The sequence below is a fragment of the Hyaena hyaena genome, unplaced genomic scaffold, assembly GCF_003009895.1.
Source record: "Hyaena hyaena isolate Hyena2069 unplaced genomic scaffold, ASM300989v1 scaffold_5, whole genome shotgun sequence".
In the NCBI taxonomy this organism is placed as follows: Eukaryota; Metazoa; Chordata; class Mammalia; order Carnivora; family Hyaenidae; genus Hyaena; species Hyaena hyaena.
Window position 1 is genome coordinate 8,112,088 of NW_024080637.1, and position 18,295 is coordinate 8,130,382.

Genomic DNA, 18,295 nt, shown 5'->3' on the forward strand with positions numbered 1-18,295 from the left:
CGAATCAAAGATGGCTGCTGCGCGTTTGCGGACGAACGGCTTGCATCCCGGCCTAGGTGGGCGGGGCTGGAGGACTGGTTGGTGTCTGAACGTATGGACAGCTTGGGGGCGGGGCCACGACGTTTGGCGCGAAGATTTCTTTTCTCCATCTTCTTTCATTTCCTAGCTAGGCCTCTGCTTTGCCTCCGGCGAGCGGCCAGTGGGTTTAAGAGGATCCAGCTGGGGCAGGTTAGAATTGCTGCGGCTCCGCGAGCTCCTGAAGCGGAGACGGTGGGAGCGGAGGGCCTAGGCGCCTGGTGAGTGTGGAGTTCTGGGGCTGGAGGGGGAACTGAGCCGGGGAGACTGCGGAAGTTTTTCTCTGTGGACGCACTCAATCATTGATTTATTCAGCAGATATTAATTAAGCGCCTTTTAAGTTCTAAGCCCATTAGGAGCATTCTTTTCCACATTCCGATTTGTAAAAGGCTTCCCCCTCCATCAGGGACGGAGAGTTTGCAGTTGGGGAAACCGGAACCCAACGGCAGAAAAGCGTAAGCATTCCTGGCCGCAGCGCCCAGAGATTCTCATTTAATAATCTTAACCATATCTTCTATCGGTTTTGCCCTTGTGCTGCATTTGCATCTTTTCTCCTTTGAGCCATCGTGAACCAAGCACGACAGAGAAGGCAAAGCAGCAGAAGTTATGACCCCATTTTACGGATGTAGCAATTGAGCTTTTTGTGAGTAAGAAGCCTGGTCTCCTAACCATATCTTTTGTTTACCTCCAGATGAGCTGCTCTTAACTGCTGGACTCTCATCCATCTACTTTCTAGGAGTCCAATGGCATGTCTTTTACTTCACTAGGCTAACCCCAGAATAGAAAGGCCTTATGTTTTCACAGTTGGAAAAAGCACTGGACTTAGAGACATGAGATGTAAGATTCCTATCCGGGGCTACTATCTGCAAAACTACAATGATTAGATGTGTCAGTTTTTGCTTTTAGTTGTCTGTAAAAGTGATACCTTCTTCTGTGCTGTTTTTGGGTACTTGTGAATGCCAACGGAGGTTTTGGATGTGAGAGCATAGTTTACCAAGTCCTTCTGCAACAGTTTTTAATGTAATAGAGGGCAATATGTGTATGTTAGAAGGCTTTTGAATCCCCTGAAAGTAAAAGCAAAATTTTGTGTGAGTTGTATGCGGTTTCATAATGTTCATCAAATTATTAAAAAAAAAAAACAACAACCACTGTCTCTTAAAAATAAATGCAAGGAATTAAGGGAGTGGGGAAGTGATTTTACCATTTTTACATTTTCTCACATAATTCTAGAATAGGGTCTGGCATGCAATGGGTGAATAATAAATATTAGTTGAATAGAAGGAAGATTCTATTATTATCCCCAATTTGTGGGTAAGAAAATTGAGAAACATTTGACTTCCCAGTTAGTGGCTGGGAAGCCTGACTTGTTGTAGTAAGCACAAGAAACAAGTTCTAAGTATTAAGAGTATCTATCCACTTTCACACAGGTGTTGTAAAGTGAAGTGGTTTAGAGTTTATTGGAATCTGGCTGCTCAGGGTTCTAATTAAGGCTTTGCCATCCTCTGTAACATTGGGACGAGTTAATCATTAAAAACAATTTTTAAACATTCATTTTTTGAGAGAGAGCGTGAGTGGGGGAGGGGCAGAGAGAGAAAGACACAGAATTGAAGCTCTGAGCTGTCAGCCCAGCCCAACTTGGCAGGGCTCAAACCCACGAATCGTGAGATCATGACCTGAGCTGAAGTCTAATGCTTAACTGATCAAGCCACCCAGAACAAGTTAATCATTTTGAAGGGCTAATAGCACCTACCTTTCATTCAGCAAATATTTATTATTGAGTACACTCTGCACTTAGTATGTACTACCATTGTTCTAGAATTATTTTGAGGATTAAATGAGATAAATGTATAAAGAGTTTTGGCTCCACCTTCTATCATAATGGCTCAATATGTATCTGCTATCATTTCTACTGCAACCATAACTCCCTTATGTTTTCCTTGGGTGTGGCACCTCGCACTGGGTGGTGTGTATGTTCCTGATTTCTGGTATCTGCAACATTAAGAGCCTGTTGTGGGTATCTTCTAGAAGCCAAAGCCTTTGCTAGACCAAGTCAGACCTGCCTTTCCACTTCATTTACCACCCCTTTTGGGTGATCTCTCTACTGGTGGTGGGTGAGATGAAATGCTGGGCCATAAGGTAAGAAAGTGTGATAACTTTCTTACAATGGTTTAAAGAGGCTTGACATCTTATTCTGCCTCTTTAGATGGACTCTCCATTAATTTTTTGAACTTTTCATTGAAAATAACTATTTACAGACAAGTGCACATATCATAAATATATAGGTCAATGAATTTTCTTAAAGAGAACATAGCTGTGCAACCAGCATGCAGATCAAGAAACATGACCCGTGTCCCAGAAACATCCCACTTCCCCACCATGCTCCCTTTCAGTCACCTAGGTTATCTTCTATTCCGACTTCTTTTTTTTTTTTTAATTTTTTTTTTATTTATTTCTAGGAGAGAGAGACAGCATGAGCAGGGGAGGGTCAGAGAGAGAGGGAGACACAGACTCTGAAATAGGCTCCAGGCTCTGAGCTGGCGGTCAGCACAGAGCCCGACACGGGGCTCGAACCCAGGAACCACGAGATCATGACCCAAGCGAAAGTCGGACGCTTAACCGACTAAGCCACCCAGGCGCCCCTCTTCTATTCCGACTTCTAATGCCATAGGTTACTTTTACCTATTTTTGAACTTTATATGAATGGAATCAATATAGCATTTTTTTTGGTGTCTGATTTCTTTAGTTCATTGTTATTTTGTGAGATTTTCCCCATGTGTTCAGTTATAGTTGAATTTCATTACTGTGTAGTACTGCTATGAATATTCTGGTTCATGTCTTTTGATGGTTTGTATGTTTTTCTATTAGATATATTCTGTTGGAATTGCTGGGCCATACGATGTTCATATGTTCAGGTTTCCAAAGCGTTTTTACCAATTTACATGCCTTCAGTAGTGTATGAGAATTCTGGCTGTTCTCTGTCCATACCACATTTGGTATTGATTGACACTAATGATTTTTTAAGTTTATTTATTTATTTTGAGAGAGACAGAGTGTGAGCAGGGGAGAGGCAGAAAGAGAGGGAGAATCCCAAGCAGGCTCACTGCCATCAGCACAGAGCCTGATGTGGGGCTTGAACTCATGAATCCATGAGATTGATGAACTGAGCCAAAATCAAGAGCCAGATGCTTTACCAACTGAGTCACCCAGGCACCCCTGGAAGTTAACATTTTAATGTAGGAGGTACAATAAATAAGAAAGTATCATGGTGGTTATTGCTTTGATCATAGGGTGGTGTAATCAAACATGAAGGACAGTATAAGGGAGCGAGAGGGTAACTTTCCATTGGATATCAGTGAAGGCCTGTCTGAGAAAGTTTGATTGCGGCTGAGACCTGAGCCATCCCTGCAAAGATATGCAAGAAGAGAGAACAGCAAATGTACAAGGACACCAACAACCTTGATCTGTTTAAAGTCTGGAAAATCAGGCCTGAAGCGTAGTGGTAGACTAGTATGAGGCAGGTTATGTGTCCAAGCCCCAACAGTCTTTCTTCTGATATCCCTGCTTGTTCAGCCTAGGGTAATCACCCACCCTTGTACATATGTGTCCATATACTGGTCTCATTTATTTTTTATTTTTTTATTTTTTGAGGTGGGGAGGGACAGAAAGAGAAGGAGAGAGAGAGAGAGTCCCAAGCAGGCTCTCTCTCCCAAGCACCCAGACACCTCACATACTGGTCTCATTAATTATAGCTCACGATCTCCTAGAAAGGGAATGTTAAATATTATCTTGGATTGGTTTTTGAAGGAGGATGTCTGCTCTAGTAAGCTAAAATACTATCTGTATTTTAAAAAGCTGAGAGCTTGGATTTGATTCCCTTAGGTATACAGGAGTACCTTATAGGTGGTTGTCCTTCTGTTTGCCAATTTGGGGATTGAAAAAATGAGAATGTTGTTTCAGTATAGTCAAATATCATAGTCAAAGTGACAAATCAGGTGATTTATTCTATGCTTAGATTATTCGGGAATTATAGAAAGTTTTCTGGGAGATTGACCAGTTTGCTGCAAAGCACTCTCAAGTGATATTCCAGTCTTTTTTGTTTAATGGCAGAGTTTAGTGAGATCTGTAATTTATTTGCACCTTTTGTTATCTCTAGCTTATTTTGCCTGATTGCATTGTGGAAAGGTGAAAAGTTCCAAGTTTACTATTGACAGTTCTGTGTTCGATCATCCATTAAAAGGAACACATATTGTAAGGTAAGTTAGTGCTCTCTATTTCCTTGAACATTTATTGTGATTCAAACCATTTTGCTAATTTTTACCAAAAGATTATTAGATATAATGAATTCACATTCATTTTTTATTTGAGCACAAGTCTACTTGTTTTTACTCATCAATCTTTGCTATTCATTTCTGTGATGTACTTAATTAAAATTAGATTGATTTGAATAGTCCTATGTGTGAAGTATGTAGTATCCTTAATGTTCTTTTTTTTTTTTTTAATTTTTTTAATGTTTTATTTATGTCTAGGAGAGAGAGAGAGACAGCATGAGCAGGGGAGGGTCAGAGAGAGAGGGAGTCACAGACTCTGAAACAGGCTCCAGGCTCCGAGCTGGCAGTCAGCACAGAGCCCAATGCGGGGCTCGAACCCACGAACCGCGAGATCATGACCCAAGCGAAAGTCGGACGCTTAACCGACTAAGCCACCCAGGCGCCCCTAGTATCCTGAATGTTCTTAAGAGCAATTATTTAGGCATCATTTGTAAGCTATGTATTTACTAATGACTTACTTAGTATCTTTTTGCTAATTAGTTTCCTCAAAGTATACGAAAAAATACCTTTTTTATTTTTTCTAATTTATTTATTTTTTTAAATGTTCTTTTTTTTTAATGTTTATTTTTGAGAAAAAGAGAGCGTGAGCAAGGGAGGGGCAGAGAGAGGGGGAGACAGAGGATCCCAAATGGGCCATCTGACAGCAGAGAGCCTGATGCAGGACTCGCAACTCATGGATTGTGAGATCATGACCTCAGCTGAAGTCAGAGGTTTAACCAACTGAGCTATCCAGGTGCCCATAAAAAATACCTTTTTTAAAAGCTGAAAATCTTATAGGTCAGAATGTTCCCAAGTAGAATATAGGACATGCTACTGAACTTTAGGAAACCATCTTGTTTAATCAGGATGTATCTATGCTATTATAATTCTGTTGTTTTCAACACAGACTGAAATTATTGGTCCATCAGTAATTCAGAATAATTCTGTCAGAAGGATTAAAAAAAATTTTTTTTTTGCCCTGGTTTTGTCAAATTTTAGTTTCATAAAAAAAGCATTGAATTTAGAGGAAAGATTTATTATCTTAATTACTTAAACTTAAAATAGTAGATTGGCATTATTATTAGGACTAATAGATTGCAGCTTTCAAATTGTAAAGAGGATTGTTAGATATCCTTGGATTTTTCATTCACATTTTTGTTTTCGTCAGTAAAAGTGTCTCTTTTTTTCCCTGTGTACTTTAATAGAAGCATTTCTTTTCACCTGTTCACATGGCTTATAGCTAGTGTCTGTCCGATGTAAAAGGAAGGACTCCTTTCAGCTGTCAGAGAGGTTTTGTTTTTGTCTTTAATATAAGTGTGAGGATACACTTGATAAAACCCATTATCATTTCCCTAAATGCCTCTTGTATGTTTTTCCCTCCATCCCTTAGAATCCCTCATTTAATTTTATCTTATCAAGAGTTACTTACTATTCAGTATTCAGTTCTGAAAACCCCTGTAGGAAGCCTTTGCTACCTCAACAGCCTTAAGACCTGGTTCTCTAACTTGCAGTAGTCCCTCTGGCTCTTTCACTTGGCTCTTCATACTATTAGTTGTCCTTCAGTGCATTTATATTTTATCTCTATCTAGATTATAAGTATTATGAAGATGCTTACAACCATTGTATCACTGCCTTTAGTGTTGAGTTGTTGAATGTTTAATACCTATCATTGTGCATTGTAGCTAATAGGTATTTCTCAATATTTGTAGTTTCCTTTCTTACATATTGACCGTGCATAGGAAGAGAGAAGGCATAGTACAAGACATACGCAGATGATACTAAAGAGTATCAATACTATGAAGACTGTGTTTAGTTTGTGTAGAGCTTGACTTTTTCCTCAAAGAAAATCTTTTCTAAATCTAAAATGTAGTAGGGGGCCAGAAGAGTAGGCTGAACTCACTGAAGTGAGGAACTGTGTGCTAGAGTCCATGAGAGCATTGTCCTGTTAACTCAGAGTTAGTGACTTTTACATAGGAGCCATGGCGTACTACTCTACAAGGCTGAAGACCAGACAAACTTATTCGTGGGTTGGCAGGCCATTGTTGGATCAAAAACTACACTACCACATCTACAAGTAAGTGATGGACTCTGTTGAGTGTTCTGGAAATAATAGCTTTTCTACACTAAACTGTTAATAACTTGTATCCAGCCTGTTCTAGTTACTACAGATTGAGAATTGAGGGACTGTAAATATGAATGGATTATAAGGAAGGGTTTTGTTTGGTGTAAGATGAATAAATAAAACAGTGACCGAGGAAGACATGTCATTAATAAAATTTGGTATATATGATAATGTTATATCTATTTAAGGTGGGTTCTGTGTATTTCTGCATAATAACAGGGTAGTGTTTGATGTTGTTTAGATGTCCTCTCAGCCCTAGAGGTCTCTGAAAAATTTGATGCTGTTAGTGGGCAGCTTTCATGCTTGGGAAGTCTTTTTTCTTTGTCAATAACAGAGAGGTTAGGGTTCATAGTAAGGCCTCTGGATTAATCATTCACACTGAAACAATTCTACCCATTTCATCTCTTCCTACACATGACTTTACGGGGTGAATTGGTTTTCTAATAGGAGAACTGGTCATCAAAGAGAAACTATTTAGGGAATTTTCCAGTTGGAGAGCATTTTCATCTGTGCCCAGAGGGTCAGAAGAGGTGGCCCACTCTAAGTGATTTCCTAACATGTTTCTCTCCTTCCTAGAGAAATGAGAGTCAAAATAGAAGGTGGTTTGACTGAGATTCACATTCAAGTTGGACAGTTCGTGTTGATTGAAGGGGATGATGATGAAAATCCATATGTTGCTAAATTGGTTGAGTTGTTTGAAGATGGTGAGTTTGGGGCTGGAATGAGAACCATTCCTTATCATGAATGATTGGGAGCTGCAAGGTTTCTGATCGCTGATTTCTCTGTTCATAGCAGTATATAGGGTGTGAACCCTAGATTCTGAGGTAGGATCACTTAAGTACTAGCTGTACCCTCTTACATCTAGTAAACTTTTTTACTCACTAGAGCAGTACTGGGTAAAAATGGGATTGGCAGGGTTCAAGAATTTAGCTTTTCTATTATTTTTAAGAGTGGGTAAAAATGATCCTTAAGGCAGTTTTGGATAAAGTATGAATTTAGGAAGACGGGGGAAGGAAAAAAATAGGTGATTTGTACTGTGATACCAATGTTTCTTCTAAATTTAATTAAAAAAATATTTAATGTTTATTTTTGAGAGACAGAGAGAGAGAGAGAGTGAGCATGGGCAGAGAGAGGGGGAGACATAGAATCCAAAGCAGGCTCCAGGCCTCATTGCAGGGCTTGAACTCATGAGCTGCGAGATCGTGACCTGAGCGGAAGCCAGATGCCTAACCAACTGGGCCACCCAGGTGCCCCAGTGTCCTTTAATTTTAGCATGAGGAAATTAGTGATGAATTTTGCAAATGTAACTTTTTTATTTTTATTTCTTACAAGGGAGGAGGTAAGTTGGATTGGAAAGGTATATCAGTTGATGTTCAATCAGGAAAACAAAAAAATCTTTAGTTTTACCCATAGGGACTTGTTTATAAGTGTTAAAAAGGCTGGAAGGACAAAAGGTAGTATTTCCCAGAGATCAGTAAGTGCAGAAAGCCATTAATGCCCCTAATTCTAGAGGAACAAAAGAGAAAGTAGAGTTAGCCAGAGGCTGTATGTCCACACTCACAGCCCTCAACTGATTTTCTGAGCTTTTAACCCTCTGCAAAGCAGGGAAGAGTGCAGAAAGGTGGGAATGGGGCAAAGTTCCAAAAGGGGAATTTAAAAAGAAAGATAGCAGGGGTGCCTGGGTAGCTCAGTCAGGTTAAGCTTCCAACTTTGGCTCAGGTCATGATCTCATGGTTCGTGAGTTCAAGCCTTGCATCAAGTTCTCTGCTATCAGCACAAGTCCCTCTTCAGATCCTCTGTCCCTCTCTCTCTGCCCCTCCCTGGCTGGTTCTCTATCTCTCTAAAAAATAAATAAACTTTAAAATAACAAAAAGAAAAAGAAAGATAGCAATTAGAAACTACATAAAATCATGTCTTCCAAAAGCTAGGTGGTAAATGACAGGGTAGTTATTCCTGAGGTAGTTTGTATGCCTAAAAAAGAACTGATACAGTGAGTGGATAAAGATGTACATTATAGAGATAGGAAGTTTATTTGACAAGTGTGGAAGAAAACCTCATCAAACTAACATCCACCAGGGGGAGCACATCGGCACTGTGGGCTTTTGTATTTGAATTATGGGCCTTTGTGTATAGATTTTAGAATCTTTTTGTGGTGCTCCATTGGGTGGCTTCTGTCTGTCTCTGAAGAGATGAGGCGATGATGATGGTGGCAATAGTGATTGTGTATGTCCTTTCACTTGGACCTGATGCTGATGTTCATGTATATTATAATGATAAAGCTAAAATTTGCAAGCATGTGTTTACTAGAAGTCACCTCAGCGGCTGATGCTCTAATTTTTGCCACAATTTTTTTTTTGTTTTGCTATTTTTGGTGGTTTCTTTCTTTCTTTATAATCCCCCCTGATTTGCCAGATTGTTCAGTGCCTGTGTTTAGAATTGATCCTCTCAAATGCCTTTTGTAACTTGTTTGATGACTGATAGCCTTATTAGGGAGTGGAAGAAAGTGAGAAGGACATGGATGCTGGTGGAGTCAGATTATTGCTGGATGGTCCTGTGACCTTTGACAAATTACATAAGGTCCCTGTAACTTGATTACTTTACCTATAAAAAGGAAATAGCCATAGCACCTGTCTTGTAGGGTTAATGTGAGGATTAAAAATAATATGTTACTCAACTAGTGTCAATGATAAGTACAGTGTCTGGCACATAGGATGTGTTTAATAAAATGTTCTTGCATTTTCTTAACCTTTCCTTTTTCACCTATCCCTTCTAGATTCTGAACCTTATTCCAAGAAACGTGCTCGAGTCCAGTGGTTTATCAGATTCTGTGAAGTGCCTGTCAGTAAACGGCATTTGCTGGGCCGGAAGCCTGCAGCACAGGAGATATTCTGGTATGATTACCCCGCCTGTAACAGCAACATTAGTGCTGAGACCATCATTGGCCATGTGCAGGTGGGTGATGCCTTGACACTCAGTTCTATCTTGAAGCTTATTTCTGGCTGCCGCCTAAACTGCATGACCTCAGAAATATTACTGGCTTTAATTTACCCCTTGGAAATGCATGTTTCCTGTTTGTCATCTTGTCTGCTTGCCTGCCTATTTCATCTCAACAATTATTTACTGAGAGCACTTACCGTGTGTTAGGAGCCTCCTGGAGGAAGTGACATTTAGGTTGTGACCTGAGGGATGAGCAGGAGTTAGCAAATGTGTCTCAGTGGGAAATTATATTTAGCTGTGATTGTGGCAGACATAAAACATTGCAAGGCTGAATACACTTGCTTAAATGAGGACTTCACCTTGAGTAGATCAGTACAAGAGTGTTAGCTGCTTAGGGCAAATTTGTTTTATGAGATTTTGTGATAAATCAGGTTCCAATGAGCTGTAGAATGAATTGAGACACTGGTTTGGAAACAAAGATACAGGTTCTTTTTTGAGCTACTTCAGGTCCCTAAAATGGGATTAGATCATGATATGAACTAATGGTCTCATGGTGATTAAGTATTTGGTTTAATGGTAGGGCAGAGAGACTTAGATATGACATGACCATAGTCTGATTTTTTTTTTCCAGTCTATGAGCCCAGCATAACATATGCCTCAAAATAATTTGTCTCTGGAGTTAAAAGAGTAAAGGAGTAAAAGGGAGATGTAGAAGTTGAAGTAGCAAAATGGGTCAGTTTTGAAAGGCAGAGTGGGAAGAAGGTATTTAGGCAGGAACATGATGGGAGCTGGGGGGAAAGCAGGGCTGTGACAAACCAAGCTGAAATAGTGATGGAAGGCCATTTGAAAGAGTACTGAACACTCAGGAGGTAGAGGTGGTCCGGATTTTAGAAGGTACCAAAAACCAGTTTAATAATTAGATCTTGCTAGAGCTGGGAGTTATGGGCTTGAGCGGGGAAGCGTCTTTACAGAAGTTGTTGTGGGGAAATTTGACATGATTGAGTAGATTGGACTGGGGGAAAAATAGCTTGAGGTTGGAGTATCAGCCAGGAGTCTGGAAATTTGCTATGCCGTGTCTGTGCCTCTTTAGTTTGGAAGAGTAACATTACAAGTAAGGATACAGATTAAATGATTTTTAATCATGGCTCTCATGAAGGATTCCTTGGCTCATTTGGTTCACATTTCTTCCTATTCACCTGTACTTCCTAAATTTAGGTAGTAGCTTTAGGCCCAGATGAAGTGATACCTATGGATCTGAAAGATGAGAAGACACTCTTTGTGAAACTGTCTTGGAATGAGAAGGTATTCAGACCACTATCCCCAGAACTATTTGCAGAGTTTGATAAGCTACAAGAAGGCAGCCCGAGGAGCCAGAAGCCTGTGGGAACCAAGACTAAGAGCATAGAAAGCCCTTCTAGGACCACAGCAGAGCATGCAATCAAAAGGATTGAATCAAGGCACTCTACCTCCAAATCTCGCCGAACTCCTTCCCATCCTGTCACCCCTAGAGCAAAGAAGAGACTGGAGCTCAATGGTAAGTAAGTGTGAGATGGGTCATGGTGGGCAATATTGAGATTAAAGGAATGTGATAAAATACTAACTCATGCTGTAGTATTGAGTTACTGCAATAGTATTGAGCAGTGGGCCAGGTACTGATTGAACACATGTTGAAACATACATAACATAAAATGTACCATTTTAGTCATTTTTAAGTGTACAGTTAAATGGCATTATGTACATTTATGGTTTTGTGCAACCATCATCTTCTAAAACTGAAACTGTCATTACTCTAATGACAGTAACTCCCATTTCCCCCATCCACCATCCCTGGGCAACTACCACTGTTCTGTTTTCTTTTCCTGAATTTGACTACTCTAGATACCGCATATAAGTGGAATCGTACAAAATTTACCCTTTTCTGACTGGTTTAAATTAGCATAATGTCCTCAGGGATCATCCGTGTGTAGCATGTGTCAAGTTTTCCTTCTTTATAAGAAATTGAGATGTGATTAACATAGTATTATATTAGTTTCAGGTATACAACATAATGATTTGTTAACATCTGTCACCATTCATGGTTCAAATAGTTTTTCTTGAGATGAGAACTTTTTAAGATTTACTCTCTTACCAACTTTCAGATATGCAATGACTGTATTCTTAACAATAGTTGCCATTATATCTCCATGTACACTGTATCCTTATGACTTAGGTTAGTATATTTTGACCTCCTTCATCCATTTCACCATACCCTGACTTTGGTGATCACCAATCTGTTCTCTGTCTATGAGCTCGTTTTTTGTTTTTTCACCTTTTTAAATTTGGAGTCCACATATAAGTGAGGTCATATAATATTTGTCTTTCTCTCTCTGACTTATTTCACTTAGTGTGAAGCCCTGAAGGTCCATCCACGTTGTTGCAAACGGCAGGATTTTATTCCTTTTTTGGCTGGAAAATATTCCTCTGTGTGTATGTGTGTGTTTATATGTCTATATCTTTATCTATTCATTCATTGATGGATACTTAAGTTGCTCCCATATCTTGACTATAGTATCTAGTACTGCATGGGGGTGCACTTATCTTTTCAAGTTAGTATTTTCCTTTTCTTCAGATAAATATACAAAAGTAGAATTACTGAATTGTATGATATTTGTTTAATTTTTTGAAGAACCTCCATACTGTTTTCCACAGTGGTTATACCAATTTACATTCCTGCCAAGAGTGCATAAGGGTTTCTTTTCTTCCATATCCTCACCAATACTTGTCTTTTTGAATAGCCATTCTGACGGGAATAAGGTGTTGTCTTGTGGTGATTTTGATTTGCATTTCCCTGATGATGAGTGATATTGAGCATCTTTCCATGTACCTGTTGGCCATCTGTATGTCTTCTTTGGAAAAATATCTATTCAGATCTTTTGGCCATTTTTTAATCAGATTGTTTGTTTTTTGCTTTTGAGTTATAGGAGTTTTTTGTATTTTTTTTGGATATTAACCCCTTCTTCGGTAAATGATTTGTAAATATTTTTCTTCCACTCATAAATTTGCCTTTTCGTTTCGTTGATGCAGAAACTTTTTGGTTTGATGTAGTTTCATTTGTTTATTTTTGCTTTGTTGTCTTTGCTTTGGTTTCAGATCCAAAAAATCGTCTCTAAGACCAATGTCTTAGAGCTTACCATCTGTGTTTTCTTCTAGGAATTTTATGGTTTCAGGTCTACACTCAATTATTTAGTCTATTTTGCATTGAATTTTGTGTATGGTGGAAGATAGGGTCCCATTTCATTTTTTGCATGTGGCTCTCCAGTTTTCCCAGTACCATTTATTGAACAGACTATCTTTTCCACACTGTATATTCTTGGCTCCTTTTTTGTAAATTAATTGACTGTGTGTGAGTGTATTTGGGGGCTCTCTATTCTGTACCATAGATCTATGTGTATGTTTTTATGCCAGTACCCTACTGTTTTGATTACTGTAGGTTTGTAATATAGTTTGAAATCAGGGAGTGTGATGCCTCCAGCTTTGTTGTTCTTTCTCAAGATTGCTTTGACTATTTGAGGTAAAATTTCCTTTCTTTTTAAGGCTGAATAATAGTCTATAGTACATATGTACCACATTTTGATTATCCATTTATCTGTCAGTAGATACTTGGGTTGCTTTTACCTTCTGGCTATTGTATTATTGCTTTGAACATGGGTATATAAATATTTGCTCAAGTGTCTGCTTTCATTTTGGATATATACCCAGAAGTGGAATTGCTAGGTCATATGTTGTATTTTTTAAATTTTTCTAGGAACCACCATACTGTTTTCCATGGTAGCTGCATCATTTTACATTTTCATCAACAGTGCACAAAGGTTCCAATTTCCCCCACATCCTTAACAACACTCAGTGTTTTCTGTGTTTTTATAGTAGCCAGCCTCATGGATATGAGGGATGTCATTGTTGCATAATTGTTCCCTAATGATTAGTAATGCTGAGCCCTATATCTTCCAAAGCTTTGCTATTAGGATGACATTTTTTTTAGATCCTAGTGGAAGAGGCAAGAAATATGTATTGTATTTTATTTTATTACTTTTTTAATGTTTTATTTATTTCAGAGAGAGAGAGAGAGACAGCATGAGCAGGGGAGGGTCAGAGAGAGAGGGAGATCTAGAATCTGAAGACAGGCTCCAGGCTCTGAGCTAGCTGTCAGCACAGAGCCTGATGCAGGGCTCGAACCCATGAACCGTGAGATCATGACCTGAACTGAAGTCAGACACTGAGGCACCCCAGAAATATGTATTTTAAAACTCTTGAATTCATACTGATACTTTTAATCTGTACCACAAGGTACTTCCTTACCTTCCCATATTCCATAGTTGTATCTCTCTTCTTTAAGAAGAGCCCTGGTTCTCAGGAGCAATCCTGGTACAAAGTAATTTCACAGTTGCTATACCAGTACTACTACCAGTAGTTAACAACCAAAGTTCAAAATTTATTTGCAGTTCTTTATGCCTTTAGAATATATCCCAGTGAGGGAGTAAAGTTATTTTGTTTTTGTTTTTGTTTTTGTTTTTCCTCTGATGGTTATATTATTGGTGATGTGTAGTGAGGTTCTTTTATTTCTGTTTAATTTTAGTGTCTTTCCCACCTTTGATTAATGTTTTTAAGCAGGCAAAACAATAAAATAAGAGTCAAAACTATTTAAAACAAGTATAATCAGAAAAGACCCATTCCGGGGCGCCTGGGTGGCTTAGTCGGTTAAGCGTCCGACTTTCGCTTGGGTCATGATCTCGCGGTTCGTGGGTTCGAGCCCCGCGTCGGGCTCTGTGCTGACTGCCAGCTCAGAGCCTGGAGCCTGTTTCAGAGTCTGTGACTCCCTCTCTCTCTGACCCTCCCCTGCTCACGCTCTCTCTCTCTCTCTCTCCTAGAAATAAATAAAAAAAAAAATTTAAAAAAAAAAAAAAAAAGAAAAGACCCATTCCTTTCTTTGCCCTTATACCCTGTTTCTATTCCATCTTTTGTAGGTAATCAACTTTATTAGTTTCTGATTTATTTTTTCTGTTTTTTTTTTAAAAACAGATACACACACACAAGCATATACTGAAACATACATACAATTTTTTTTTTATCCAGTAGAGTAGCATATTGGATATATCCTTTTCATCTTACTTTTTTCACTTCTAATGTTTTGAAGCCACTTCATGGCAGTTCTGAGAGCTCATCCTATTATGTGTCATTAATCCTTCTGAATTCTTTGCGTATATGCCAAGTTTGTTGGGCATAAGTTATTTGTGTGCTTGGTAGCTTCTTAGTACGGTGTATATTTAGGAGCTGAGTATAAATATGTAAAACATTTGGGAAATACCAGAAGATTACTAAAGAAATAATTAGCAACATCACCATTTAGAAATAAATGACAGTATTTTTTGACTGTTGAATTTGCAGGACCTTGACAGGGTAAGAAGTTTAGACTTGACATAGTTACATAATTAGAGGAAAGGGAATATGATGAAAAATTTTTAGATAAATTGTTTTTAACAGAAGGATGGGGAAATGAGGTATGAGGGAGACCAGGACCCCAGAACATTTATATATTAATCTAGACATGAGTTACTCTGATATTCACCACACAGGTGTAAATGGCTTTCTTCACCTTACCTGCAACTGTTCCCAACATAACCATGTGCTGTGACTAAAGCGAATTCCCCCGTGCCCAGTGCTTTCCTGCCTTGTTGTCTTGGCTCACGTCCATCTCCTCTGTTCTCTCCCTATATCACCCTCCCTTCCCTTTCATCTCTGTTGAAATATTGTCTTTTTTTTTCAAGGTCTATCTCAAAAGCCATATTTATTAGGACTTAGGTGCTTTAGAATGATTTTACTTCATATTATAGACATTTATGTGTGTCATCTCCCTAGTTAGACTAGAGCATCCTGTGAATGGGGAACAGGATTGAGTCTCATTCAGTTTTTGTTTTCTCCTATCACCTGGCACATACCCTGCCATTTTTACAGCTCTGTTGATATCTGAATGAATGGCTGGGTTCCTGGCACCTTGGGTCATGGTAAGGGGCAAATCCAAAAGAGGGTCCGTGTGTTCACAGAACCCATTTGATTGCCCCCAGGGATCCATCTCATCTCTATGGGTAGATGTAATCTGAGTTAAGAAGAATCTAGGCCTCCGTGTTATTGAACAGCAGCTACCGATAGAAATTTTTTCAAATTCTGTTGAATGGAGGTTGAGGGGTTACAGTATCACCCTTGGTTAAGAACCACTCTTTTGGTAGATTACTTCAGGGAAAATGCTGAACATTTATTTCTATTCAAAAGCTGATTTAATGGTTGATTTATGGTTCTAACCAGGAAAATCACCCATGGAATTTAGGAGAGACAAATAATAAGAGCTACCTGGCCTGAGGAAGAAAGCAGGGAATAATTAAAAATATGGACAACTCATGTCTTTGTGTAACTTCAGTGGGTGAATTTAGCTAGAACGAGATTGAGGGTGTTAATAGTGCTCATTATAAAATTCATACATTGTCTGTGGTGATTTCTCTTGGGATTAGGTTTCCCTAGGACACCCAACACTAGGATTTCCCAGCAGGATTCAGGGGCCTCGTTGGATTCTCCGGGAAGAAGTAAACGAAAAGTGAGCCTCTCGGAAATCACCTCACCTACTAAGAGGTCTCAGCCTGATAGACTTCATACCTTCTCTCCAGCTCTGAAAGCCCCACAGAAAACTGGAGAGATTCAAAACTCATGTGCCAAGGATGACAAGAAGGCTTCACCTGACTGTCATAGGATCCTGAGAACCCGAGCCCCAGCTTTGAAAACCACAGAGATTAGTGAGGAAAGAACACTTACCCCTATCAGGGGTGGCTGGAAATCCTCAGTGCCTTCTGTGATTCTGAAACCAGAAAGCATCAAAAAGAGGTGATTGGGGGTGTTACCATGCCTACCACAGAGCAAATTGAGATCCTTTACGTGATGTGAACTGTGTGCTAAAGTTAGAGCAGCTGATCTCATATATGACTGTTGTAGAATAACCAGAAGCCTTTCCAAAACACAAATTTCAAAGCCTCTTCCCAGACCTTTTTTTTTTTTTTTTTTTAAATATTTTTATTTTTTTTATTTCTAGGATAGAGAGAGACAGCGTGAACAGGGGAGGGTCAGAGAGAGAGGGAGACACAGACTCTGAAACAGGCTCCAGGCTCTGAGCTGGCAGTCAGCACAGAGCCCGACGCGGGGCTTGAACCCACGAACCGCGAGATCATGACCTAAGCGAAAGTCGGACGCTTAACCGACTAAGCCACCCAGGCGCCCCCCAGACCTTTTGAATCGATCTCCAAGTGTTAGGCTCAGGAGTCTGCATTTGGAAATGCTCTTTGGATGATTCTGATATACCTAGCTGTCATTTGGGGAGTCACTGCTCCAGAAGATAATTTCTCGAACCTGGATTGCTCCACAGTCCTGGTATGGCTCTTGGCCACATATTAACAGTCAGTTTCGTAGTCTGTTTGTTGGAGTGGGTTTTTGTTGTTGTTGTTGTTGTTGTTTGAGAGCGAGAGAGTGCAAGCAGAGGAGAGGGCCAGAGAGAGAGAGAGAATCTTAGGCAGGCTCCATACTCAGCGCAGAGCTCAATGCGGGGCTTGATCCAACAACCCTGGGATCATGACCTGAGCCAAAATCAAATATCGGATGCTCAACCAACTGAGCCACCCAGGCACCCCTGTTTTTGTTTTTTTGACTGGAAACCAGTCTCAAATACATATAGTACAAGAAGATAATGCATCTAAAACAAACTTCGCACTTTGACACTAGATACTGTTTGTAAATATTTGGCTATACAAATAATGTGACAAGACAGAAATTATGCATTTTAATATTCCCTGCTCAGAGACTCCAGCACCTGGTCAATAATAGGTTTGCTTGGTAAATGCTTTGTATTTAATATGTTGCTACATTTCTGCTAACCTTGAGACTGGACAGTAAATCCATCATGCCTCTGAAACAACAAAGGACAAGAAATTGCCTGGGATTAGTATACTCTGGTCTGTAGTTGGGGAGAGCATGAGTCTGATTTAAATGATAAGCTTCAGTCAAACTTTTGTTTTTGAGTCAGACTTCAATTGTAAGCATTTTAGCAGAGTGTTATTAGTTCCTCCAATGTAGTTGTAAAAAGAATAGGAACCCATCAGGCCACTTGACTACTTCTGATGCCTACCACTGATTCCTAGTGCCCAAAACCATTTCTTGTAATCTTGCTGTAATATCTTGCAGGGAGGCAGAAGAACCAGAGTCTCAGGATGGAACTACCCCTACCCCCCATCGGGTCCGTAGAAAGAGTCCTCTTTTGACCTTGAATCGGATCAGGCAGCAGCTTCGGTAAGACTTCCTTAGCCAGCAGAAAACGTTTATCACTGCCAACTGTGATATCTATAATCTTATTTCTTAAAGCCTACCATATTTTTTGTTATTTGCTATTCCGTTTACTTTTTACTTAGTATGTCTGGGATTATGTTAATTTCACATAAATGTCATAGTTTGAAAGCAGCAAGAAGCACTACTCTGGGGTCAGGTGGCTCCCAGGACCCCATAATCACACCCAGCAAGACTGTTAGTGGAGTGCCTAAAAGCATGAACTTTGATTCTGACAACTTGGATTTGAACCTGAGCTTTGTTGTACTATGTAATCTTGGGAAGCTTACTTAACCTTTCTATAAGCCTCGGTTTCTTCTTCTATAAGATAGGAATGGTAAAATACAAGGTTGTTGAGGAATTTAATACGATAATATAAATAGAGCCCTTGGAGCATCACAGTAGCAAGGGCCCAAGAAGCAGACACCTATGTTACTTGGTTGCAGGAAAGACTCTACAGTAC

The 18,295-nt window shown here is 39.5% G+C and overlaps 1 protein-coding gene across 4 annotated transcripts in view; it reads left to right on the plus strand.

Annotated features, from left to right (window-relative positions):
• Positions 1–27: 27 nt before the first annotated feature.
• The window catches only part of ORC1 (origin recognition complex subunit 1), a 33,457-nt gene continuing 15,189 nt past the window's right edge, over positions 28–18,295 (plus strand). The window contains exons 1-9 of one of the 4 annotated variants that reach the window (XM_039238490.1): positions 28–56; positions 167–296; positions 4,229–4,328; positions 6,357–6,456; positions 7,081–7,208; positions 9,278–9,456; positions 10,657–10,975; positions 15,981–16,347; positions 17,695–17,799. In XM_039238490.1, coding sequence (XP_039094421.1) covers positions 6,362–6,456; positions 7,081–7,208; positions 9,278–9,456; positions 10,657–10,975; positions 15,981–16,347; positions 17,695–17,799 — 1,193 coding nt within the window. In that variant the 5' untranslated portion in view covers positions 28–56; positions 167–296; positions 4,229–4,328; positions 6,357–6,361. Of the gene's footprint in view, positions 78–152; positions 297–4,228; positions 4,329–6,356; positions 6,457–7,080; positions 7,209–9,277; positions 9,457–10,656; positions 10,976–15,980; positions 16,348–17,694; positions 17,800–18,295 lie in introns of those variants that run through there. The other 3 variants (XM_039238508.1, XM_039238499.1, XM_039238517.1) reach the window with 3 other exon arrangements.